At 38.1% G+C, this 27,171-nt stretch overlaps 1 protein-coding gene across 2 annotated transcripts in view; it reads left to right on the forward strand.

The window, feature by feature from the left end:
• The window catches only part of CNTNAP5 (contactin associated protein family member 5), a gene marked incomplete at both ends in the record, with an annotated part of 875,906 nt that overhangs the window by 452,724 nt on the left and 396,011 nt on the right, over window positions 1–27,171 (forward strand). Inside the window, one exon of one of the 2 annotated variants that reach the window (XM_082658898.1) lies at window positions 5,462–5,605. In XM_082658898.1, coding sequence (XP_082515024.1) covers window positions 5,462–5,605 — 144 coding nt within the window. The remainder of the gene's footprint in view (window positions 1–5,461; window positions 5,606–27,171) is intronic. The other variant, XM_082658899.1, reaches the window with a different exon arrangement.

A 27,171-nucleotide genomic window follows, 5' to 3' on the forward strand; every position in this document is an offset into this window, starting at 1 on the left:
AGATGTTGACTGACACTGTCCTGATGTGAGCTGTAGGGACTCAGAAGCCATTTTCTGGGACTCAGAGGCCCAAGAGCAAGGCTGAAGGAGGTGGTTATTGGTTTTCCAGTTATGTTGCTAGAAGAATAAACTAATGGGCAGAGTTCAAGGAGAAAAGCCGGTGTTGGGAACTTGGGTGAGACTCAGATGCCAACTGAACTCAGCAGAAGAAGAGCTTGAATATGATCAGTATTCAGTTTTTGCCAACATTTGCTGTAATCATTTGACAATCCCAGGTCATGCATAGCAGGGATCCTTGTGTGGGTGGCTTGATGGACAAAAACATAGTTAAGAGCAAGATTTTGATGTTCGTTCACAGAACTTTGATAAATCAGATAAAATTATGAATGTAAATGATCTGATGTATATAATTATTAATGTAAAATTAGTAGGTATATACCAAGTATAGCCTACAAGTGTTTATGAAGTATTTAGAAAAATCAATACTATATACGCAGGAAAGAAAATCAGTAATATATGAAGCAAGTTTTTCCATTCTAACTAATCTGATAATGAACTAAATCTATAATTCAGTAATACAATTATAGCCTCATATTCTCAACTACATGAAAAATTTAAAATATAAAACAGGTTAAAAATCTAATCTCATACTCAAATGTGCAGAAATGCAATTTTGCTTCTTCTCCCTACCTGAATTCAATATGCTTATCGGCCCCTGCTTCCCCTGATAGCAGAAAAATCTAACCGTGTTGATGAATGATAACTAGTTAATGCCTATTTAAAACTTAACTGTACTATTGTGTAAATACTGGGTTATATTGGGGTTTCTTCTTGCTCCTCCTTTTTGTTTCCATGGGCAGATCACAGGCTGCGGGCTTGTGGATAGCCCAGCATGGGAGTAAAGTGTCAGCCTCTGTAGCTGCTGTTCATGGTACCTGCAATGGGCTCAGGCTGGAGGTCTAGTCACCTGGACACTTGGACCTCCATATCAGCTACCAGCCTTTGACACACTTATATCCTCAGTCCATCCATATTACCCATCCTGCTCTCACAGCCCTGGGGACCTCAGTAGCCTACCTCACACAGTGCTTCAGTGATCAGGCCGTTGAGAAGCAGCTCTCAGAAACTTCCATGTTGCTGCTTCTCATAGCCATTGCTAACCTGTCTGTCTTCCAGCCAAGTTTTGTTCTGAGGCCATGCTGAATTTGAAGCCTCTTTAATAAGCTTACAATCATCATTGTTGTAGGAATCAGGGGAGAAATAACTCTCTGAGTTTTCCAAAATCTATCTTGTGGCCTCCATCCTCATTCACCTAAAGCTCATCAAATTTCAATCTCCCAGAGAGACCCAAAGAGCAGGTCCCACACCATGTAACTCTTGTCTCTGCCAATTTTCTCCTAACATCCTCTACCCAGACTAGAAAGAGTTTTGCTCTCCTTTCATGTAATGGGAAATTACAGTTTTATAATATATACTATCCTCCATACTATTTCACTTAAAAAAGGCTCTACCCCAGATCCTTCAAATGCTTTTTTTTTTTGTGCTATTTAAAAGAAAGGTTTTTTATTTTCTTTTCTCCTTTTCAAATATTGCCCCGTGACTAATATTTTCCTAAATCACAGATGAGTGAAGTACAACATTATTTTTTTTTGAAAATTGAGGAAGATGGCCATAAAAATTAAAAGAATAAAATTTTTGTTATATATAAATTATATATAGTGATATAATTATATAAATTATAGAAAAGAATAAGAACTCATGTCCACACAAAAACCTGAACATGAATATTTACAGCAACATTATTCATAGTTGTCAGAACTTGGAGGCAACGAAGATGTCCTTCAGTAGGTGAATGTATAAACAAACTGCGCTACATAGAGACAATGGAATATTATTCAGAGCTAAAAAGAAATGAGCTATCAAACCATAAAAAGACATGGAGGAACCTTCAATTCATGTTACTAAGTGAAAGAAGCCAAACTGAAATGGTTACATGCTGTATGATTCCAACCATATGACATTCTGGAAATGGCAAAATTATTGAAACAGTAAAAAGATCAATGATTGCCAGGGACTGGAGTAAGGGGCTGGGAGAGGGATGGATTGACAGAGAACAGGATTTTTAGAGGAGGCAAACTATTCTGTATGATACTGTACTGGTGGATATGTGTAATTTTCCATTTGTCCAAACCCACAGAATGTACAATACCAAAAGTAAACCATAATGTAAGCTCTGGAATTTGGGTGATGATGATGTGTGATTGTAGGCTCACCAGTTGGAAGAAATAAACCACTGGTGGAAGCTGTTGGTAACGGGAGGTCCTGTGCGTGTGTAGAGGCAGTGGGTATGTGGGAATCTCTCTACCTTCCTCTCAATTCTGCTGTGAAACTAAAACTGCTCTAGCATAATAAAGTTTTTTTAAAAATAAACAAAAGTAACAAATAGTCAACTTTATTTTTACCTTATAAATTTGATTTATATAATTACAAAAGGGAAGTGAATCTTTTTAAATCTACATGACTCAAACTGAAAACATTGGAAATACTGCAATAAGTCAACAAGGAAGTTATCAGAGCAGTAGTTTTACAAAGTATTTGTGGAATTAACGAGTTCATTTTTTTTTTCAGTTTTCCATAAATCTCAAGAGTTATGAGTCATTTTTAAATAGAATCAAAGATAAAACTCCCCGAGTTTTACTCAGAGACACATTTAGGCATGATCTAAACACTTGGCAAAAGAAGAAAACTAGAGCTCAAATTCATTTACTATTTAAAATATGAGCACATATACTTCAAGACAAATAGTGTGGTTCAATCAGAGAATCTATTAATTTCTGATCTATTAATATAATTCAACCCATCAATAGATTAAATGTAAAATACCTTGTATTCTGTCTCATGAATTTTTGAAAGACCAGTCAATAGATAAAACTGAGCATTCATTTCTCATTTCAAACAAACAAACAAGAAATAAGCAACTAAATAATTTATGTGTAAATGGGATTAAAGGATATCTAATGTGATGTGGGTTCAGAATCAGTATTCTATGTACTGGGAAATATACAAAAGTACTGTTCCTTTTTGTTTGTTTTTGGCTTTTTTCCAAAGTTCTATACCATAATTCTTATTTATTGTTGTTTAAAAAGTTTTGGCTATATCTTAGAAAGTTTTGATCAGGACAATGAAACAAAAAAATGTATACAATTTGGCTTGAAAAGAGCAAAGTGTTTTAAATATGTCATCTGATTATTTCTTTGAAAAGTTGTATGAAATTAACTAAAATGTACATTATTTAATATACGAGTATCTGGATAGAGAAAACAATAGGATGCGTATATAATTTACTTGATAAATGTTTAATTAATGAAAACAATTCGTTTACACTGGAATTTGAGACATAAGTGATATATAACATTATATTGGTTTCAGATGTATTACATAATGATTTGATATTTGTGTATATTGTAAAATGATCTCCACACTAAATCTATTTAACATCCATTACCACACATAATTACAACATTTTTTTTCTTGTGTTGAGAACTTTTAAGAGCTATTCCCTTAGTAACTGTCAAATATACAATACAGTATTATTAACTATAATCTCCACGCAGTACATTACATCTAGTGACTTATTCATTTTATAACTGAAAGCTTGTACTTTTTGACCTTCTTCACCCATTTCGCCCACTCCCCCCTCCCCCACCTCTAGCAACCACAAATCTGTTCTCTTTATCTATGAGTTGTTCGCAATTTTGTTTTGTTTTTTAGATTCCATACAGTGGAAGTTTTTAAATGCTTGAAATTCACTGGAATTAAGTTAATGATGAATATGTGAACGAGAGAAATAAAATAATAACCTTAAGTGAAGGGCTTTACCAAAAATATTTTGAAAATAGAAAAAGACACTGGGTTCTTGTATAGGAAGATAAAATATTTCAAAAATGTTTATTCTCCAAGTAAATGTGTTTATGGAAATAACATTCTCAAAATTCCAACAGATTATTTTAAATAAAATTATTTTGAAATTAAACTTTAAAATTAAAGTAGGCAAAAATATCAAATAATTATCTAGATTAAAACAATGGTAAATAGAAGTGGGCAGCAGGATTAATCACTCTTATCATATATTACAATGTGTAAAGAAACATTTTTTTTTTTTTTTTTGCGGTATGCGGGCCTCTCACTATTGTGGCCTCTCCTGTTGTGGAGCACAGGCTCTGAGCGCGCAGGCTCAATGGCCATGGCTCATGGGCCCAGCCGCTCCGCGGCATGTGGGATCTTCCCAGACCGGGGCATGAACCCGTGTCCCCTGCATCGGCAGGCGGACTCTCAACCACTGCACCACCAGGGAAGCCCGTAAAGAAACAATTTTTAAAAAATAGTGTGGAACTTATGGGGGGAAAAAGTAGACATCTGGAAGTAAGCTTTGCTTTATCTGTAGCTATTCATATGAGGTGAAGACATTCTGATTGGGAGAACAAATCGTCCTGAAATACACTAAGCATTCAAATAGTTTAAATATATGCTAAAGGTAACATTTCAAAGCACTGAAGAAAAACTGGGTTACTCATTAAATAATGTTGGGATAAACATGATTAGAGAAAGTATTCTGCTTCTCTTGTATAATAGGAGGAATATTCATACCAAATCAGATTTCTTTTTAAAAGAATATTTCCATTCCAATAGTAATTTGTAGTAATTTTTACTGGAAAGAAAAATGGTAGAGAAAACTAGTAACCATATCCTTCCCAGAGACAACTATCATTAATAGTTCAGTGTATTTCTTCAAGTCTAAATTGTAAGCACATATTTTGTTGTTGACATCATACTTTATACCCAGTTATAACCCCTGAATTTTTCAATCAACATTCCACTGATTTTCCACTTTATAACAAATGTTTACTCAGCACCATTATTAACTAAGTAGGAGTCTATCATATCAATTCTCGATTTTTTCCTCCATTTATTTAAATGTATGGGATATTTTAATTGTTTCCTAATTTTCGTCTTTATAAAAGTAATTTGCGAACAACTGTGTTCATAAGGTGTTTTTGGTACAATGCAGAATAAACTAGGTCTGAATAGCGGTATGTTTTGTTTGTCCCTTGGTTTTTCTTTGTACGCTCTCAGATATTTGTATAAGAGATAAATATAAAGATGTTGATTTTCTTTTCTTTTTTCCTCCTTCTGTAAATTATTGTTTTATTTAGTATTAGAAGGGTTCAGAAAGGAAGTAAAACAGTTTTGTAAAATAAGCTCTTAAAAAGCAAGCAATTATAGTTATTTTTACGTGGCCTAATCAGTATCCTTTTAAATGTGTAATCAAGTGGCATCTATAATTATTTGAGCCACTTGGCTCATGCTACAGTTGAATCTTCTGAAATTCACTTGCTTACTTTCCTTTTCCTGTTCGTTCAGAGCTTATAACTAAGAGTTGACTTTTTTCTTTCTCATAAAGCTTAGTTTTGGAGGAATTCCAGTACCAGGCAAACCTGGGACCTTTTTAAAGAAAAACTTCCACGGATGTATCGAAAACCTTTACTACAATGGAGTAAACATAATTGACCTGGCTAAAAGGCGGAAGCATCAGATCTACACCGTGGTAAGTCAGCATCCTTCTCAGCTTGATGGTTTCTAACACTTTGGGGTAAGTCTTGCTTTCCCCATCCTAACCTTGACCCCTTCTCATAATATGTTTACGTTACACTCTTGGAAGTCTTATCAGACTCCCAGGTGAAACTGGAGGCAAAGCAGGGACTGAATTGGTGTGAATTGTTTTGGGGAGAAATAAATACATTAGAGGCACCTACAGAATTCTATCTTCCTGGCTGTGAGCTTGTGCCATCTGTGGGCAGGGTTTGCAGTCTACACTGGACTGACATGAATCTCTTTGTTATCCCTGGGAAATGCAACAATAGAACCACAGATTCTATTAAATTCTACACCTTCGGAATTATATAGTTGTCTACTTATTGTTGTTAAAATATAGGGCATTTTGAAGAAGAGAGGTTACATTTTTGGTGTTTTTGAGATTCCCTTTGTACTACTTATTATGCTGGCAAGTTAAAAAAAATTAATTAATTAGTATTTGTCTTTCCCCAATAGACCATGAGTTTCATGAGGACAAGGAACTTTTCTTTTTCACTACTGCATTCACAGTACTGGTGCTTTGCACATAGTAGATGATCAATAATGGTGTGGACATTTCCAGCTATAATTGTGGATTTGTCTATTTCTCTTTCCAGTTCTATCAGTTTTTGCCTCATATATTTTACAGCTCTGTTGTTTGGTACAAACACAGGGTTGATAGGATTGCTATGTGTTGCTAGTGGATGGGCCCTTTTATCATTATATAATGTTCTTCTCAGTTTATGATAATTTTCTTTGCTCTAAAGTCTACTTAATCTGATATTAAGATAACCTTTCTTGCTTTCTTTTGTTATATATTTGATAGATAGATAGAGATAAAAGTAAAAGAATGGAAGAAAAATATATAAATATATATGCCTATATCATATTTGAAGTGAGTTTATTGTAGACAGTAAATAGTACAGTCATGGTTTTTAATCCACTCTGTCAACCTCTGTTTTTTAATTGGTGCATTTAAACCAGTTACATATAATGTTAAAGTTATAGATGTATTAGAGCTCAAATATATATTTTTGTTTGTTTCTTTTGTCTGTTCTCTCTGTTTTTTATATTGTTTCTCTACCTTCCTGTGTGTTTCTTGAACGATTTTCATAACTCTATTATGATCAATCTTGTGTTTGAATATATCTCTATGTATAGCTTTTGTTAATGGTTTCTTTAGGCATTATATTATATACATATAATTTATTACAGTTTACTGATATTTCATCAGTTTTAGTGAAGTGTAAAAACCTTACATCCCTTTAAGTTCCTTTACCTTTCCCTGTTTATTATATAACTATCTTAATTAACTTTATTATATAATGTTCTTAATTATTATTTTCTCCCTATATTTTTAGAATCATATCAGTATTTTTTTTTCAGCTGTTGAAGTTGTTGGTATGTTAGGGCTCAAATGTGTGACAGATTCAACCATCAAACATAATTTAGAAATCTCAAGAGAAAATGTAAAGCATATTGTATTTACTCATAGTTTTGCTTATTGTTGTTCTTTCTTCCTCCCTGATTTTCCTAGATTCCTTCTTTTGTAATCTCTTTTCTGTTTAAAAACTTCCATTCTTTTAGGGTGTGTATACTGATGACAGATTCCCTAACTTTTCCTTCATCTTATAATGTCTTGATATCTCTTTCATTCTTGAAGCCTTTGTTCCCTGGACATAAGATTCTGGGTTCATAGTTGTTTTCTTTCAGCACTTGAAAAATGTTGAGCCCCTCAATGGTTTCTGGTGACAAATAAATACACTGTTATTTGATTTTTTCCTCTACAGATAAGATGTAATTTCTTTCTTACTGCTTTCAGTATTTTTTTTTTTTTTTTTTTTTTAGTTTTCATAAGTTTGACTATGATGTGTCATGGTGTGGACTTCTTTGGGTTATCCTATTTGGGTTTCACTGAGTTTCTTGAATCTGAGGGATTACATCTTTCACCAAATTTGGGAAGTATTCTGCCATTTATTTGAGTATTTTTTCAGCCGTTTTCTTTCTCATCTCCTTCCTGAATTCCAGAGATATGAATGTTTGATCTTTCCTTATAAAATCACAGGTCCCTGTTCCTCTGTTCATTTTTTTCTCAGTCTATGTTGTCTGTTGGTCAAATTAGGTAGTTTTTATTGTTAAAGTTGATTAATTCATTTTCTTATTCCCTTCCTTTTGTTATTGTGCACATTCATTATTTTCTCATGTCTGATATTGTATTTTTCAGTTCTAACATGTCCATTTGATTCTTCTTTACATCTTCTATTTCCTTGTTAAATAAGACTTTCTATGTTTTAGTGAGACTTTCTATTTTCTTATTTGTCTCAAATGTGCAGTTGTTATTTGAAGGATTTTCATTATAATGACTGCTTAAAAATATTTGTCATATAATTCTAACATCTTTGTCATCTCAGTGTTGGCATCTACTGAATGTCTTTTTTAATTCAATCTGAGATCTTCCTGTATAACAAGACATTTTTTACTGTAACCTGAACATTTTAGGTATTATGATGAATCCTATTTAATCCTATGTTTTAGCTGTCTTCCTCTGACACTGTTCCAGTAGGGGAAAGGTGGGTTTTGCCTCAATACTGCTAGGCAGGGGTAGAATCCAGATTTCCCACTAAACCTCCATTGACAAGGGAGGCTCCTTGTTACTCCTAGGTGTAGAGGGGTGAGCATTCTGGTTCCCTGCTAGCTCTTCATGGATACTCTCTGACTGGGAGGGGTAGGAAAACCTCATTACTCCTCTCTGTGTGACCTCCAGTGACATCACAGCATGTGTGTGTTGGGTGGGGGGGGACTCTGGTGGTTAAAGTTCTGACTCTTTCAAGCCATCTCTGGCACCATGCCTGCAAGGAGTGGGTGGGCTCCCTCATTACTGCCTGGTGTGGGGGGAGGTGAACATCAAGACTCCACTAGGCATGTGGTCACCATTGGTACTAAGGGGAGAGGCTTGCTATTATGTGACAAGGAATAAAATCCAGGCTCCATACTTGGTCTCTGTTGACACCTTCCTGGCTGGAGGTTTTGGGCACCTTGTTACAGTATGGCTGGATGGTAGTGTGGCCATAATTTTTTTTTTTTTAAGATTTTTGTTGGCTGGTATAGAGCAATTATTGTCTAAATGTATTCTGCCTTATTCTGTTGTTTCTTTCCTGGACCTTGGATTTGAAAGATGATCCTTCTAAATGGGGGCTAATATTTTGTCTGCCCCAGTTGGTCTCTCTGTGTTGCTGGCTTCTTCAGCAGCAAGTCTAGGATATAGAAGCAAAAGAAAAATCTAGGGAAACCTCCAACGTTGCTCCTTGGGTCTCAAGATCCTAGTATATGCTTGCTTTCTTCTTTCCACCATTTAGAGTCTTCCTAAATTTTCTTTATATATAATGTTCAGGGTTTTTTAGTTGTACTTGGTGGGAGAAATAGAGGAAATCACATTACTCCATCTTCCCAGAAGCAGAAGTCCATTAAACTCACATTATTTTAAAACCTTTCATAAGAATAGGCCACCCTATCATTGACAGGCAAATACTGATTTTCCTTGCAATCTGGTCATTGGACTACCTGGCAAACTGGAATTTAAATGACCTTGAGGTCTACTTTTCCCTTGATAAGTTTAACCAGTAATAAATATTTTATGTTTGGGGGTTCCATATGTTAACACATTTTTTTAAAGTAGTTATTGATTTCCAGGGTGTGAAACAGGCTTGCTTGAGAACAATCACACTTCAGTTGACAGTTGTAATGTTTTAAAGGGTTGTCCCTGGCTCAGGCTCAAGACTCTTGATGATGTTACCCACACGTACTAAGGTTGTTCATTATCTAATTAAACTAAGCACTAGCTTGCTAATTATATTTTGCTTGAGTCTAGATAAGGAGACTTGAACCATGGAAAGTATATTCATACCCATCACTCTCCCATATTATTCCCCCAAAATATTTCATAACATACCTGTTTCATTGAACTTAATCTGCTAAAACAGTGGGATCAAACACTACTAGGAGTTTGGCTTAGGCTGATGTCATGAATATCAACATACCTGAAAGGCAGGACAGCACTGACTTCATTGTGACAAGAGTTGATGAAACAAATTTAAACCACAAGGAACTGAAGAAAACATTGCTCACTTTCATTGTTCAAAAACGGGGCCTCAAAAGTGTGAGAGCCTGAGCCTGAGATATAAATAACTGCAATTCCTATTGTTACCGAGTCCAAGCTTGTACTGCTCACCACATGATTGGCCAAAAAATCTAGAGACAAGGTGTTGGGGCAAGGAAGTGTGACTTTATTTGGAAAGCCAGCAGAAAGAGAAGATGGTGGCCTCGTGCCCCAGAGAACCATCTTCTCCAAGTTAGAATTCAGGCTTCTCTTATACTAAAATGGGAGGGAGTGTGGCTGGTTGGTGCAAACTTCTTGGTGTCAGAATCCTTTGTTTTTGCAGCCATCAACTTAGTTCAAGTCATGATATTCCTGTAACCTTCCAACAAGACAAATGTTATTCTATGTTCTGCAACTTTTTATCTATATTAATGGAAAAGTGTTATAACTTTAAAGCTCAGAGTCTTGAGAATGGGCTATCCTGTATGTTTCAGGCTATGGGCAACATTCTTAACTTGTAGCAAAAGCAATAGAATACAAAGGTTAAAGTAAAAAAAAAAAAAAAACAGATCCAACTTGGAGTCAGATTTGTTCTTCTCTATTATACTGTGGCAACATTCATAAAAAAACTCCAAACATACATTACGTGTTAGAAAATATATTAAATAAGACATATTAAATAATAAGTCGCTGAATATACAGAGCAAAAAAGGGGGAAATCAGGGAGAACAAGGAGAAAAACATGAATTTCTGAATATTGGTGGCCTTCATCATCTCCTTTTTGGAGAGAATCACTAACCACAATTGTAATAAATGTGTCATTGATTTTTAAGCTACTGGAGCACTTACCAAGCTGCCTAAAACTTTGCTACCATACTTTATTCCTCAGAGTTTAATTGGCAGTGTTGTTAATATGAAGCACAAAGAATCTATTTATCACTAATGTACTTGGGGAAAAAAATCTCAGGAAAACTGTTTCACTTTGCATGTAAAGAACCTTTAGTTTTAAGCTTCTCAATTCAAAGGGGGGGATAAAACCATTATTTTTCTTCCAAATTGCTTCTATTTCCTTGTTTAGGTGAAAATTCCTATTACTAGAAACACACACACACACACACACACACACACACACACGCATTTATATACCTAATCTTTTTCCTTTAGGAATTCCATGTGGGAAGGAATGGTTTGCACTGTTAATTACAAGTACAAACTCTTTTATTCCCCTACTCAGGCTTAAAGTTTCCCCAAAGATATGGTACCAGCTACAAAGTCAGCTTAGTTCCAAGTCACTAAGCCACAGCTGTGCTAAGTAAGGACTTTTGAGAGGGATGGTGTTTTTGTCCTTTTCCAGTGTTCACAGACTCTCTCACACTTATGGAGTGTGGGGAAGTTCAGAGTTGAGCAGGAGGTTCAAGGAATCCACAAATCAGGCAGCAAGGGTAAGGTGATACCCATCAATTACAAAAGGTGATTCAAGACTTAGAAGCATCAGCCTTGGCCTCATCCAGCACAAATCTCTCCAGCAGGCTGCATTTATGCAGCATCCTCATTGCAATTTGTCATTCCTTTCTTGTGGGACCTGCCCACCCCCTGGAGATTTAACATCTGTTCCATGGGAATAATTCAATTTAGTCTTCATAGCTCAATTTGACTACAAGACAACCTTACACATCCCGAGACGCAGTAAAACTAACAGCTTAAAGTAGACATAAAAAGTACCTCACTATTCTACCTCAAATCTCCCACCCTATGCTAATACAGCACCATATAACAAACAATCAGAAAATAAATGGCCCATTGAAATGTGTGTACAGTACCTGTAATGTGGATTATTATATACATAATATAAGAAATATATGCCTTGCTAGTTTCCTGAAAATGATTAATTTCATAGCTTCCACTTCATAAGAAATGATGCTTTCTTGGAGCTCTCCTTTTGGAGTGTTGCATCCCCTCTCCCAGAGACAAGGAGAGTAACGTGATTGTCTGGGAGATGGCTTAATTGTAGGTGTTAAAATGATTATTTCTCATTTAAAAGAAAGGCATAGGAGAAATGCTCATATACCTTGACTTTGCCTTCAGTGGGACGGGAGATAAAGGCAAATGGCCATTAGCAGGACTGTGGTTATAGAATTGGCTTTGGAGCTAATTGACCATGTAAATCTGCTCCTGTGCCTTTGTCTCCAAATAACTGGATGGGTGATGGCTAAAGCATGTATGATGCTACCCCCAACTTCATGGCTGAAATTAATAAACCCTCACCAAATGCATTTCCACTCTGCCTAGAGGGAAGCCTCGCAGTCTTCTCAATCCACTGTTCCTGGCAGCACCAACAGTTACATAATTGTTGATAAATCACTTAGATTCCTAATCTCACTCAACAGCCCACTCAGCTATGGGGCCTTGGGCAATTTACCAAACCTCAGTATCTTCATACATGTAAAATGGGACAATTATAGTCCCTACCTCAACCTGTTATTGTGATGATTAAGTATGTGTTTAACACAATGTAAGGTCCACAGTAAGCACCCAATACGTTAAAGGTACTATTAAGGAACATTTCTACCAATCCATTCAACTGAAGTTGGCATGCAAACCAATATTTGTTTGTCATCTTAGGTATATAATCAATGACTCACATAGAGTTTTTGCATTTTATGATCCCAACAAATAATAAAAGTAGATTGGAGACAGCTCAAGTTTTGCCTCCTGAATCTGAAGTTTAGTTTATTCCCACACTGTAGAAATCATGAAGCACTTTTTGGGTAAATATATTGCAAACTTATCGATCTCATTCATCTGAGGAAATTTAATGACTAGCTTTAGTCCAGATTTGGTCAAATGATGGACTCCTTTAACATAAGGCATCTAAGAAAGATGTTGCCCAGTGGACCTGGGTGTAACAGGCATACTGAGTGGGCTTTTGTGAATGTTATGGTCTTCTGTTTGCATCTCTGCTGCCATGCAACTCGTTGAGTGTGGTTGTTTATTTTTTAAAGCTCTGAAGAAGCCAAGAGATAAGGATACGTGTATACATGAGAGCACGTACACATTCACATCTGCGTATGTGCCTGTGCCCATGAACATACACATATATAGTGACAGCAACCTTTGTCTTACCTGCCTATGACCCAGAAGCTCATGAAAATCTCTCAGAGAAAAATTCCCAGTGTCTAGTGAAAACTAATCTCTTCAGCTTATCCCTGGGATCACGTTTCATCTCTATGAGTATGCTCCCTGATAAATGATGCGTTCCTTTGATGGAAGGAACTATTTGAAAAAGCAGCTAACCTATCAAGTCTTCTCTCTCCACATTCCTGCCATTTGAGCAGTCTGACATTCACATCACCTGCTTCTAGGTCGTAAGCTCCTCATACCCTGGAAAAAATTATTTTTAAATTGTTAGCTTCCAGAGAAGTGGCTTTCTTTCTGTCTTTGGGCAAAGTGAAACTAAATAGTTTCAAGGTCATGTGAGGAATAATGTGACAAAGTTAAAAAAAATAACAATGAAATCGTCATCCTCTCTGAAAATGATTCTACCTTAAATCAGTGTTATGACTTTCTTTTCTAAGGTGACTGTTTCTTAGCTCGATCGTTATTTGACGTTATTAAAGAAAACATCTTTAGAATGTTAAAAATATGCATTTCTATGTGTTATGGATGCCATTTGGAATATACAGAAGACCTAACCAGCCAGAGAGAAAAACACTGTTCTCATCTACACGTATTTCATTTTGAGGTTTTAATTGTATATTTGATATAACATAGACCATATTTTATTGACAATTTTATATCTTGCTTTCCATGGTTAATGTTTTTCTTAAAGTGTCACTAAACCTTTTAAATCTCTTTACAAATGTAATTTCTACATTAAGTCCATTCACCACAGTTCATTCAAGATTCTACTGCATTAAAGTTTGAGTTGTTTGAATTTTTATTGCCTAAAATGATATTGTGGTTACAAACATAACACTGAAGTAATTTTCTGAAATTTAGAATGGATCACCTGAAATGAAGATTGTTGGGTCAGTTATTACGCATTTTTGGCTCAATTCATACTGTTGAAGTCTGTACCATTTTCCATACCCACCCACAGTGTAGGAGGGAACCACTCATCCTACCAGTTTTACCTCCTGCTTCCCTGCCATTTGAATATGCAAATGCCTTTTGAAAAATGGGGCTAAATGAAAGTCGAAATCAACTCAGGTGCTGTCCTTCTCTGCAAAACTTCCAACTAATGAGCTGAGCATGTTCCTTTTATGCTTTTTTACCCCATAACAATTACCATGACTGTCCCTTCATTTGAAGACATCTTCTTTCAAGAACTCTCTTAGAGACAATGCTGCAAATCACCATGGTAATGCCAGAAGGGCAGTAAATGGAGGGATGACAGATGGACCCCAGTCATATTAGTTCCTCTGTCCTGAAATATCTGTGAGAGGTAGGCAGGGGCAGACGTTATTATCCACATTTTCTGCTAAAAGATACTTTATGCTCAGGACTGGGGAAAGTCAATATGTAGTCAGTGGCCATGTCATTCACAGCCTTCTTCCCTTTCTGTTGGAAAGCATTACACCATCAGCTTTTATTCATTTTTATTATACCGCTGTTTTTTCCTAGGGTCCTGAATGACTTTCATGTCAAACTGAAAAAAAAAAAAAAGGGGGAAATTTGGGCAGATGTGTGAATAACACCGCTTACCTGGGAATTGGAGATGATCTATCAGGTCTTCCAGAAACGGCCCCTTGTGGTTTGCTAATTGCCAAATACACCTCTCTTGGGTATCTCTTGCAATGTAGGAACTTTGGGCCAAATCCTTGCCTTTGGCAAGAGGAAGAAAGATGGCAGTGGAGGTCAGAGTGTCTGGGAGGAGCCTATCTCCTTATACCAAGATGGCTATGATCTTGGCAGGAGCTGCTACTCGTCACATGGCTCTCAGCATGTCCGGTCTCTGGCACTGGCTGTCAAGCTCTTCCTCCTGAGCTTAAGGAGATGGCTGAGAGTTCTGTGTAGGGATTAAGTACCTCCCCAGAAACTCTGCAGCCAGTGGCTCTTGTATTCCTGCAAGACGGATGGCAAAGTTCCTGCTTGGGTTTTGAATCCTTTATAATCATCTCCTCACATCTATAGGTTGATTTTCCAGTTTCTGACCATTGCTTCTTTTCTAGCCAGGCACAGAATATTTACTCTTTCTGGAATTCACTCTGTGCATCTCCTCCTCTATGCTTTGCCTTTTCATTCTGTGTTTCTCCCATACTTGCTGAGCTGCTTTTCTCCATCACTCCTTGTTGGTTCAGCCACAAACTCGCCATCTTTCTCCAAGCTCACAAGTAGGGCCAACATCTTAAACCAGGATGATACTCAACATGTTTCACTGACTCTCAGAAGTGGAGCAGGGTCCTGGAACCCCCAGGCTGTGTGGACCATAGACCTTGAGTTGCTGCGGGGAGGCCCAGGGGAACTGGAAGCCAAGCAGGCAATCCTACATTCCAGGGAGAGACTTAAGGGTTCTGCAGCTAAATAGCCAAAATTAGGAAGTTTCAAAGTTATAAAATGGGAACCACCAGTAGGGTGTACTAGTGTGAACCTGCTGTGTCCCTGCCTTGCCTGTGTTAACTTCACTAGATTGTCTGTGGCTTCCTGGAGCACAGGGCTAGGAAGAGGCATGGGACCAGGTCCAGACTGGGTAGAAGAAGATGCTATGATTCCTAAGCAGAATTCGTCATGGGATTGGGAAAGGAGTAGTATGGAATCTGCTCTGTGTACTGGCCCAGTCCAGGCACATTCATGATCCCACCTTCTCCCCAGGACATCCTTCAAACTCTCAGGTCCCTTATGCTTTCCTTGCCGTGAACCTCACACTTATACAACTTAGCACTTGATTCATCACCATCCTCAAAATACAGTTATTGAGGATCTGCTATATTCAGAGAAAGTGAGCCTGCCTTCAATGGGTGGGAAACTTTTTTTAAAATTAATTTTTATTGGAGTATAGTTGCTTTACAGTGGGTACCAGGTCACCATTTCAGAACTCAGAATCCAAACCTGATGCACTTACCTAGGACAGGTCCTCATACCTGCTTTTTGCTCTCCTGGCTGTCATTTTGATTGTTACCCTTCCTCTGCTCATTTCCCTTTTTGGTTTGACACTTTTTGTTTGTTTTACCACCTTGAGGCCTCTCAGTAATCCTGCTTCTCCATTTGTTTCTACAGTCATCTCTTTTCTTTTATTGTTTTTTAAAATTTGTTATTGATTTACAATGTTGTGTTAATTTCTGTTGTACAGCAAAGTGATTCAGTCACACATATATATATATATACATTCTTTTTATTTATTTATTTATTTATTTATTTATTTATTTATTTATTTATTTATTTATTTATTTATTTATGGCTGTGTTGGGTCTTCGTTTCTGTGCGAGGGCTTCCTCTAGTTGCGGTGAGCGGGGGCCACTCTTCATCGCAGTGTGCGGGTCTCTCACTGTCGCAGCCTCTTTTGTTGCGGAGCACAAGCTCGAGACGCGCAGGCTCAGTAGTTGTGGCTCACGGGCCTAGTTGCTCCGCGGCATGTGGGATCTTCCCAGACCAGGGCTCAAACCCGTGTCCCCTGCATTGGTAGGCAGATTCTCAACCACTGCGCCACCCGGGAAGACCCTATACATTCTTTTTTAATATTCTTTTCCATTATGGTTTATCACAGCATATTGAGTATAGTTCCCTGTGCTATACAGTAGGACCTTGTTTACCCGTTCTCTATATAATAGCTTGCATCTGCTAATCCCAGACTTCCACTCCATCCCTCCTCCTATGGTCTTCTGCTTTCTGACTTTGACTAGATACCCTGTCCTCCACCTTCAAGGCCCACAGTGCTTCTGACTGCCATACCCTCAGCCACTGCACACTATTGGACAGACTCAAACCTAGTTTACAAGAGTTAAGAAGAAAAAATGATAGAGCTAGCAGTCAGGAAAAACTTCATGAAGGTGATGAAAAGGTAGGAACTTGCTGTGAGCTTTGAAGAAAAAGACACCTCTTAGAAAATTCCAAGTTCTTAGGAAGGCAGGACCAGCCAGATCGTGATGTATGCACCAGCTCCAGGTGGGGGCATGCTATTCCTCGGAAACTGTATTTTATTCTAGCCTAGCTCTTTGCAAAAGTTTTTCCTATCACTCTAAGTATTGTGTAGGTTTCACAAAATAAGCGTATTTTTTCTGTGTCACTTATAGTGTTGAACACTTTATGGTCAGGAAATGTACATAGAGGAAGGCACTCTGTATTGAAGAGAATATGATCTCTGAAGACAGTGAGAATAAATCCCCACGTTAACACACAATATCTATAGAATCTGAACAAAGTTACTTAATCTCTCCGTGCTGCAGTGTCTTCAACTACAAGGTAGAAATCATCATACCTACATCACATACGTACCTTGACTCCTGGGATAATGTAGGCATTGAATCACTAAGAGCTACTAATATCATCATCATGATTTTTATTGTCCTACTTTACTCACCATTTCTCATTGTATATTCCCCATGAAGACTATAGTCCTATGATTATGTCTATCCCGTTACATAAATGGCCTCCTACAAGTACAACCCTAAAGATTTTAGATCAGTGATTATTCATACTTCAGGGGGCTCACACCCTTTAAGCAGATAAAGAAAGCTATAAACGCATCTTATTTTGCATAACATTTGGGAGGCATATAGACACTCCTGAAGTCTGTCCACGGGCAGCACGTCAAGAGCTTAGCTCCAGATAAGGAGAATCATAGATAAAATTAAACTTTTCCTCTGTCTTTATACGTTCCCAGTGGTCTTACATAAATGTCCCTTGTTGAATCACCAGGGCCCTGAATAAGTAGGGGACTGACACTGTATCTGTTCCTTGTGGGACAGTGGGGCTAGCTTCTTAGAAATGCTTCACCTTTGGTCACAGGATTTAGAAGACACCTCTATCTGTCAAGGTCCGTGTTGTCTGAAAGGAAAAATTTAGTAGCTAGTAGAAAGTGGTTAACTACTAAACTGGATAAAAGATGACAGTAAGGGGTCCAGAAATAATGAGTGTGAAAAATCACGTACTTCATCTAGGCTGAGAGGGTGGACAGAGAAGGAAGTGGGGGCCAGGAGAGCTCCCCCTGACCACCTCACAGGCTGAGATCCTGACCTTTCATTACCAGGGTAGCCTGCAGCCTGCAGATGGCCAAGAAGTTTGTCAGAGAGAGCCACCTGTGGAAGCTGCCACCAGCGGGGGATGTGTGGGCTGGAGCTCACCTGTGCAGCACTGACTCACCATCCAGTAGGACAGGAACCCAGACAAGTGCCTGCTAAACGCCATGGCCCTGTCATGGCTCTCTAGCGCCGTCTACCAACCAAGCCTAGACATAAGAGAAATGCTTACAGGGTACAACTCCAGGGACACAAGCATGGCGGCTTTGCAGCTGAAACTTTGATGTGGATAACTGTCACCATCTCTCATCTCTTTCCCTCCTTTTAAGATCTAGGTTAAAAATGAGAGGCCCTACAACATATTTGAACTGCCGTAGTCAGTGTGTGCTTGTGTACTTGGTTCAATGTATATGTGTGTGTGTATATACATGTATGCCTCTGCACCTACACACACACACACACACACACACACACACACACACACACACACTTTCTTTTCTTTAGATACAAAAAGATAAACACTAAGTGCTTTTGAAATATTTTTGTCTTTTTTCTTTACAGTTTTGAGAAAGAGATAGGATCTTTACTTTGGGGGTAAAAACAAAGTACCCTTTAAACATACACACACACACACATGCACACACACACACACAAAAGCGTGCAACTAGGGACTTCCCTGATGGTCCAGTGGCCAAGACTCCACGCTCGCAATGCAAGGGGCCTGGGTTCGATCCCTGACCAGGGAACTAGATCCCATGTGCTGCAATTAAAGATTTCCCACATGCCACAATGAAGATCTCGCATACTGCGACTAAGACCCAGGGCAGCCAAATAATAAATAAATAAATATTTTTTTAAAAGTGTGCAACTAGCCCAAATTTTGACAGAATGATAATTCTTGGTCCTCTCCAAAGAGACAATTTGTTGTGCTCATGACTGTTGCCCACAAAAAATAAAATAAAAGGGAAAAATAAGAAAAAAGAGACAAAAAAAGAAAAGAAAAGAAAATGAGAGGCCCTAGATGTCAGGAAGAAGGAGTTGGGAAGACAAATAGGAGGGGCACGCACGTTCACGGTTTCTGACTCCACAGCCTAGGCTTAGACCATAATAGCCTGTCTCACAAGTGTATGAAGTACTGCAAAACCTCAAATACAGGTCCAGGCTCTTGTGAGCATTTATTTAACTTTGTCATTACATGTTTGCTAATAGAGAATACTGAAACCACAACTATTCTCTTTTATGGGTCCACACAATTTAAAAAGCATCTCTCATATTCAAAAAGTTTAGAACATTCTGTAGGTAGAATTGCACTTGAAGTACCCAAAAAATTTACCCCTCAGATGAGAATTTGCGATGCTCCGATTCTCACAAAAATGTCTCATATTTCACCTAAAGGTTTTCTTATGTTGTTTACTCTTCTCCTTTGAAATTGTTTTATTTCCCCACGTTTCTGTCTACATTTTCTCTAACATCTTAGTTCAGCGCATCACTCCACTCCTAAGGCAGCCCATGGGGTTATCCATTATCCCCCATGCTGACCAGTTGTTATTCAGTTTTCTCCCTGATGCTGTAACAAGATCCAAAATTTGCCTTGCTTTTACCCAAGGAAGCAAGTCTTCTGAAGAACATTCAGATTTGTCCTCATGGCATCAATACAATGCAGTAGCTAAACATCTTTCAAAAATAATGATAATTTAAAAATGCAAAATAAAAGATTGACTAAGGCTTTATGAAAGCAACTCTGAGATCAAGAACAAGGCTAAAGGGACGCATGTAACATACAGAAGCCGCATGTGATGTGTCTGATAGAAATCTCGTGCCTGATAAGATTTGAGGGTGAAGATATGCCCTCAAAGCCACCATTTACTTCAGTTATACATGCCACATGGTAGAGGCTTATAAGCACACTACGTTTGTGTAATACAATGCAAGAACCACAGCGGAGGCTCTGAGGATGGATCATTCAATGCCAGCTTCCCAACGTGAATGCAAGATCAGGCAGCCCCAGAAGACGCCCTTAGTGTTCTAGGTAGGCTTTGTGTGAATGTGCTTCACTCCACGTGCATAGGCAAATATAATACTGCATCCTGGAACAACAGCAAAAACCTATCCTGCATTCTTCCAGGAAACTAGAAAGCATGTGGATTTTATCAGATTTTGAATTCAGTGTGATGACTGGCAAAAACCATTAAGACAGTTGAAGCATTTTTTGTGTATGTTTGTCTTTACCCATAAAATTAAGTGTTTACAACCTGGGTTTGTCAATTTATGGCATGTGTATTAAATTTCAGTGCTTTGTGACCCAGATATCCCTGCAGCCCTCATAGACTGTACAGGAAGTAGTGGGTCCCCAAGCTTCCTAAGAGTTGTGAGATAATTAGGTCTGACACTGCTCTGGGAAAGCACAGCCCTCTCACCAGTGTAACTAAATAACCAACATGTGAACCAGTAAGTATCTTGACAATAATGTTTAATTTTCATTTTTGGTTAAAAAATAATGTTGCAGATGCAAACTATTATATATAGAATGGATAAACAGCAAGGTCCTACTGTATAGCACAGGGAACTATATTCAATATCCTGTAATAAATGATAATGGAAAAGAATATGAAAAAGAATTTTAAAAATGTTTACAGATTATAGGGAATTTGTAAAACACAGAAAAGTAGAAAGAAAAAAAATCACCTGACTTCTCATCAACAAAGGCAACCATCAATACTATGCCAACCAAGATTTTCCAGTCTTTTCTTTTAAGGAATATTCTTTTGTGTAACTTCTTTTCTTCCTTGTTATCCATATACTCTATAATAAAAACAATAACTTGTTGAGCATTTATTATGTGCCAGATTTTTCATAGTTATCTATTTTAATTCTTGAAATAACCCTATGAAGTGGATTTTTTTGTGGTTTCATTTTACAAATGTGAAAAATATTAAAGCAACTTGCCCAAGATATATAATCAGTAAGTGATAGAACCTGGTCTCTATCCCTGGTCTTTCTGATATCCAATCCATGCTCAACTGCTGTGATATGTTTTTTGCACATTTTATATCCCTCTTTCATTACTGAGTTTCTAAATTTTAACTAAAATAAACTTACATTTTGAAAATGGTGATCAACACATGTTGAATAAGTGCATGGATTTTTTATAAGAAGAAAAAGGAGTGATTTGAATTCCTATTGAGGAATTTAGCACACTACAGATGGCAGGTGCTTAATATCTGTTGGACGTTATGTTTTGATGATTATAACCAACGTAAACTTTCAGGGTCTGATTATCAGGAAGAACGTTTCTCTTTTCAACACTGGAGCATCTTCTGAAGAGAGGCTGATCCTCTCCATACCTAATGACCTTCACAGATAATTAAAAGATCCTAGTACCATCTCACTGTTAACTGCCTAGAGATAGAAAATTAGAAGATGATCTTTGGGATGCCTCCCTCTGCTGATGGTTTCTATTTCCCTGGATCTGGTGGAAGTGGCATGGCCTGATTAGAAAGAGCACCATGTGAGTCAGAAGATGTAGCTTCCCCATCCAATTGGGTCACTAGGTAGCTGGGTAAATTTCACAATTAACTTATTCTCCCTGGTGCTGTCTACAACTGAGACACATCCTCTAGATAATCTCTAACATACCTTTCAACTCAAAGGCTTCATTAGAGAGAATTATTTAAAATCTCTCTATCACTGTCTTAGTTTGCAATGGCTGCCGTGACAAAATACCGCAGACTGGGTGGCATGGACTAAACAATAGAAATTCCTAAACAACAATTCTTAAACTGCTTAAACAACAGTTCAAGAGGCTAGAAATCCAAGATATCAAGGTGTTCTCGGGCTTGGTTTCTCCCGAGGCCTTTCTCCTTGGCTTGCAGGTGGCCATCTTTTGGCTGTGTCCTTACATGGTCTTTCCCCTATGGGTACATATAGTTGATGTCTCTCTGTGTGTCTAAATTTTTTCCTCTTATACAGGCACCAGTCAGATTGGCTTGGGGCCTACCTTAATGGCCTGATTTTAATTTAATCGTTTCTTTAATAACCCTATCCCCAAACACAGTTCCATTCTGAGGTACAGGGGTTAGGGCTTCAATATAGGAATTCTGGGGAAATGCAATTCAGCCCAAACCAATCACTTAAAATTTTATTATCTGGAGGCCACTTAAAGTGCTTGTCTGCTATTATGAAAACACCTCCACACCCTGCCATACAAAACAAAAACACAGGGCCTGCAGCCTCATGAAGTAGTTAGGGACCCTGACCCCTCTTACTCTGTGGCTTTCATCCTGAGGGTCCCAATAGGCTTCTGGAACTGAGGTATCATGGCTGCATACAAAGCTGCAGAAACGAGGAAGACAGGGAGATAAAAGGAACATCCCTGCCAGCTGGATCAGCTCCCACTCAATGCTCCCACCATGACTGGCCTAATGGGCCAGACTTAGACACCTGGCCACACATACCTGCAGAAGCAAAGAAATGTAGTCACCTGGTTGAGCACATTATTGCCTCAAATAAATTATAGAGTTCTACTACACAGAAAGGCAGAGAATGGGGAGATTTTGAGTATATAACTAGAAATCTCTACCAAAATTTCTTTGAACAATATATGGGTGTCCTCATGTAAGACGTGGTACAATTTCTATTTTAGTGTCCAGGTTGGAAAGCACAATTCAACCATCACCATTATAATGATGCTCTAGAGTTGCATTGTCCAATACGGTACCTGTGTGTGGCTAGGGGTACTTGAAATGTGGCTAGACCAGATTGAGATGTACTGTAATGACAATGATTTTAATATCAGGTTTAAATAATATTTGTATGTATTGACTTAAATAACCCAATATTCAAATTTAAATTAAGTTCATCTCTTTCATTTCACTTTTTAAATAAAGTACCAGAAAATTTTTAATTGCATATGTGGCTCCCATGATATTTCTGTTGGACAGTGTTGATCTAGTATATCTTCACCCCAAATAGAAGTATTCTAATGGCAGCCTTTTTTGAAAAAACTACTTTTATTTGGAAAAAATTTTTAATGTTTATCTAGAGATTAACAGCAGTAATAAGAATTAGAAATGTTTTTTTCCCATTTTATAAGTGATTATTAATGAAATTGAGAAGCTGACTTTTGTAATATACTCATTAGTGAGCAGGAAATTTGCTTAGTTTTACAGGCCAGTTAGTGGTACTTGCCCTTCATGCACACTTGCTACTTTTCCAATCTGTACCCAAGAATCAAGAAGCCCATATTATGTTTTCAGAGCTAAGAACATTTGTTCCTCCCTGAAGTAAATTTAATATAAAAAAGCACCATACACATTCACGTAGAGTGGAAAGATGTTTTGTGTGAGGGCTAAGTAAAGTTATTTGGAGAAGTAAGTTTACTCAAAAGGAAAATACACACACACACACACACACACACACACACACACACACACACACTACCACCACCTTCCTTATTATCGTAATGACTTGTTACCTATTTGAAAAGATACATGCACCTCAATAGCCAAGACAGGGAAACAATGTAAATGTCCATTGACAGACGAATGGATAAAGAAGATATGGTCTATCTATCTATCTTATATCTATATATACATATGCACACAACAGAACATTACTCAACAATAAAAAGAATGAAATAATAAAATAATGCCATTTGCAGCTATATGGATGGACCTAGATATTATTATACTAAGTGAAGTAAGTCAGAAAGAAGAAGACAAATACCATATGACATCACTTATATGTGGAATCTAAAATATGATACAAATGAACTTATCTATGAAGGAGAAACAGACTCACAGACATAGAGAACAGACTTGTGGTTGTCGAGGGGGAGGGGAGGTGGGGGAGGGATGGATTGGGAGTTTGGGATTAGCAGATGCAAACTATTATATATAGAGTGGATAAACAACAAGGTCCTATGAGAATGATACTCAATATTCTGTAATAAACCAAAATGGAAAAGAAAAAAAAAATGACTCATTACCTTTGCCTCCTTGAGTGTAATAGGCGCAGGACAAAAACTTGCAGTAGCGGGGACAAGCAGTTCTGAAATTATGAAGAAATAGAAACCATTTGAAAAATAATAGTCATTGGGTTTCATATCCAGCTGCTTCTAACCCTACTTGGATTAACTGCTGTTATTTCTTTCTCTCAATAATCCATGCAAATGACCTTGATAGCAGTTCTAATCCTGAATAGGGTTGTCTTGAAAGCTTTCAAATAAAATAATATTTGGAAACTATATCTCTAAAATTTACATTACAAATTTGTACTTCATTTTAAGTACATTGGAAATAGAGAAAAATTTAACTATGTAAATCAAAATCAACATGATTCCATCACTCAGAGAGAGCCACTATTTAGCAAATTAATCTCTGTTCTGTAGTTACATATTTATATAGGTATATTTTATCTGATTCATATGTGTAAATTTGTATTCTGTTCATTTCATTTGGTATTGTATTATAAGTGACTTTCATGTTTACCATAAACATTGTTATTAGTGGCAGCAAAATAGTGTGTCAAATGGATATACCGTAATTTACTTAACTATTCCTTTAATTTTAGATCCAGGTTTGTATTATTATAAAGAATGGTGCTTAGTGTATAAATCTCAGTCCAATTTCAGATTATTTCTTGAAAATAGATTTCTAGAAGTGAAAGTAAAGTGTCAAAAAGGATTATTCATATTCCTAAACTTCTTGATTCATATTTCCAAATAGCTTTGCACAATATTTAGAAACAGAAATGAGAGTGTTCAGAATAGAGTTATGACTTTATCTTGTGCCTGAAAACTAAGAGGTTATCAGTTGAACCACAGGTCTATTTTTCATTCCCTTCTGCTCCCCCATTCCCAAGGATTTCCTCTGGGTTTCACCTCTGGTTGAAAATCATCACTATTTGGCAAAGCCAGAAACTCAGGTGGGGATATTCACCTTTGACACATAGGACATAAGCACAAAACACAGGACCTGAAACAGAGACACACGTAGACAGAGAGGCAAAACTGGATCCACAGTCAAGGAGCTGAAGCAAGGAGGTAGCAGGCTTAGGATGGCAAAAGAGTCAAGGCAAGAGTCTATGAGGATGAAGGCTGTATGGGGCTCTAAGTGGGTCCCTGTTTACTGGTGCTGGCAGGCAGCCAGCTCTTGGGAGGTCAGAGGAGAGGGCCATGCGGGGGACCACCTGCCAGCCTACCCATGCCCTTTGGCCATAAGTGGGGCATTCTTTCTGATACCAAGCAGGACCCTGTGAGGCTCCTGAGCACAAAAGCCTTTCTGGGTCCCCCGTTTATTGATTACAGAAAATAGGTTTCATTCAGCCTCCATGACCTTCCTTGAGTTCCAAAGGGCAGGTTCAAACAGTTGCTAATCAAGGAAGAGAGGGGATGCAGAGACAAGGGAGGAGCAGGCAAGAAACAATAGTGCAGCCTTGGGGCAGGGTCCTGGTTCTCCCTTAAGGGATTCACATAACAATATCTTTGAGCTGTTCTGCAGATACTAAACCCCCCCCCCCCCCCCCCCGCCAGCTGGGAGAAATGAACTGTATGTTGCCCACAAGCACGTAGACCCCAGACCAGTTGGAACCAGAAATTTGATGATGCCGACTCCCAATGACCTCACCACCAGCCAATCAGAAGAATGTCCACGAGCTGACCACTCCCTACTCCTTGAACCATTACTATAAAGCTCCTCACTACCCGCTTCAGGCTGGAACACACAGTTTTGAGGGCATTAGCCTGCTGTGGCCCCCTTGCCTGGCAGAGCAATAAAGCTATTCTTTTCTACTTCACCCAAAACTCTGTCTCTGAGATTTAATTCGGTGTCAGGGTACAGAGGCCAGATTTGGCTTCACTTCCAATATTAAAAATGCTTCTTTCTTGGGTGTCCCTTACATGAAACCACAAGGAACATGATCTTCATCCTTGAGGGCCTCCTTTGGCAGAAAGAAAACATTGCCTGTGTTTACTATTGCCATGCCCATCTTCCCAGTGCTGTTCTCTGTTTTCTTTCCTTCTGCTCCAATTCAGCTCCCATCCTCACTCCTTCCTATTTATCCTCCCAAGCTCAGATGAAAAGGGACTTCATAAAGTCCTGCTACATGCTGACCCAGAAACATAGACTTACCTCTCAGTGCACCCTATTGCAGGTGTGATGACATGTCCTATGGCCTTCATTCTAATGCAATGCAAGCTCCAGGTGGGCAAGGCCTGAGCCTGCCTATCTCCTGGGTTGTGTCCTTGTCACTGGGACCAAACTTGGATCATTTGAGGAGCTTAATAAATATCTGTTGAACAAACAAACAAACAAAATGAAGGACTCTATCTTCCCCCAAATGTGGAAAAGAGCCTTCATTCGGTCACCTGCTCCCCTGAGTGTGTGAAATCACAAAGATAGCTTTAGCTCCCAGGGCTGCCTTCCCCTACACTTGCTGAGAGCATGCCAGTCAGTCCTGGTAGTTTTCAGACAAATCGAATTAGAAATGGTTGTACTCATTTGGAAAATCAAGAACTGGCTTTGAAATCTTTCCCCACATATTAGATTGAATCAAGATCGTTTCCCCCCAGCTCATAAATGCTTGATTGGCTTTGCTTGATGCCTTGTGATGGAAACACAGCCTTGCATTGCTAGCTCTATGTTTTACTCACCAGCATGTTGTGATGTCTGGATTATGATTAAAAACAATAAAAACAAACACACACAATGAAAATGCTTAGTAAATAACAGCTCAGCACAGTAAAAGTTGGAAGAGCTTTAGGAAACACTAAAACCATCAAGGTAAGCAGAACTTCAAGCTAGGTCTGCCGTATTCCCTTGAGGTCTTAAAATTTGATTTTCTGGTACAGCAGGTCAGCCATACCTGACTTATCAACTCTTTTCAGGACCCCAGGAAGGGATGAGCTGGGACTTGGCTGTGACAACATTTGAGGAGTCCCAGTGAGAGCAGACTGGCCACTTACCCTACACCTCCCTTGCTCACCCATGTATTCCTTGCTTTAGCTTCTACCTTAGCCCCAGACTCAATTCAGACTCATACTACTTTTGGTCCAGGTCTATTCCTAGCCTACCTCCACCTGTGACCTCAGGTCTTTTTCAACAGACAAAGAATCACTCTTTATTTTATTTTATATATTTTTTTAAAATTTATTTTGTTGAAGTATAGTTGATTTCCAATGTTGTGTTAGTTTCTGGTGTACAGCAAAGTGACTCAGTTATACATGTATATAATAGTTTGCATCTGCTAATCCCAAACTCCCAGTCCATCCCT

This window comes from Grampus griseus (assembly GCF_964374135.1).
Source record: "Grampus griseus genome assembly, chromosome: 7".
Lineage (NCBI taxonomy): Eukaryota > Metazoa > Chordata > Mammalia > Artiodactyla > Delphinidae > Grampus > Grampus griseus.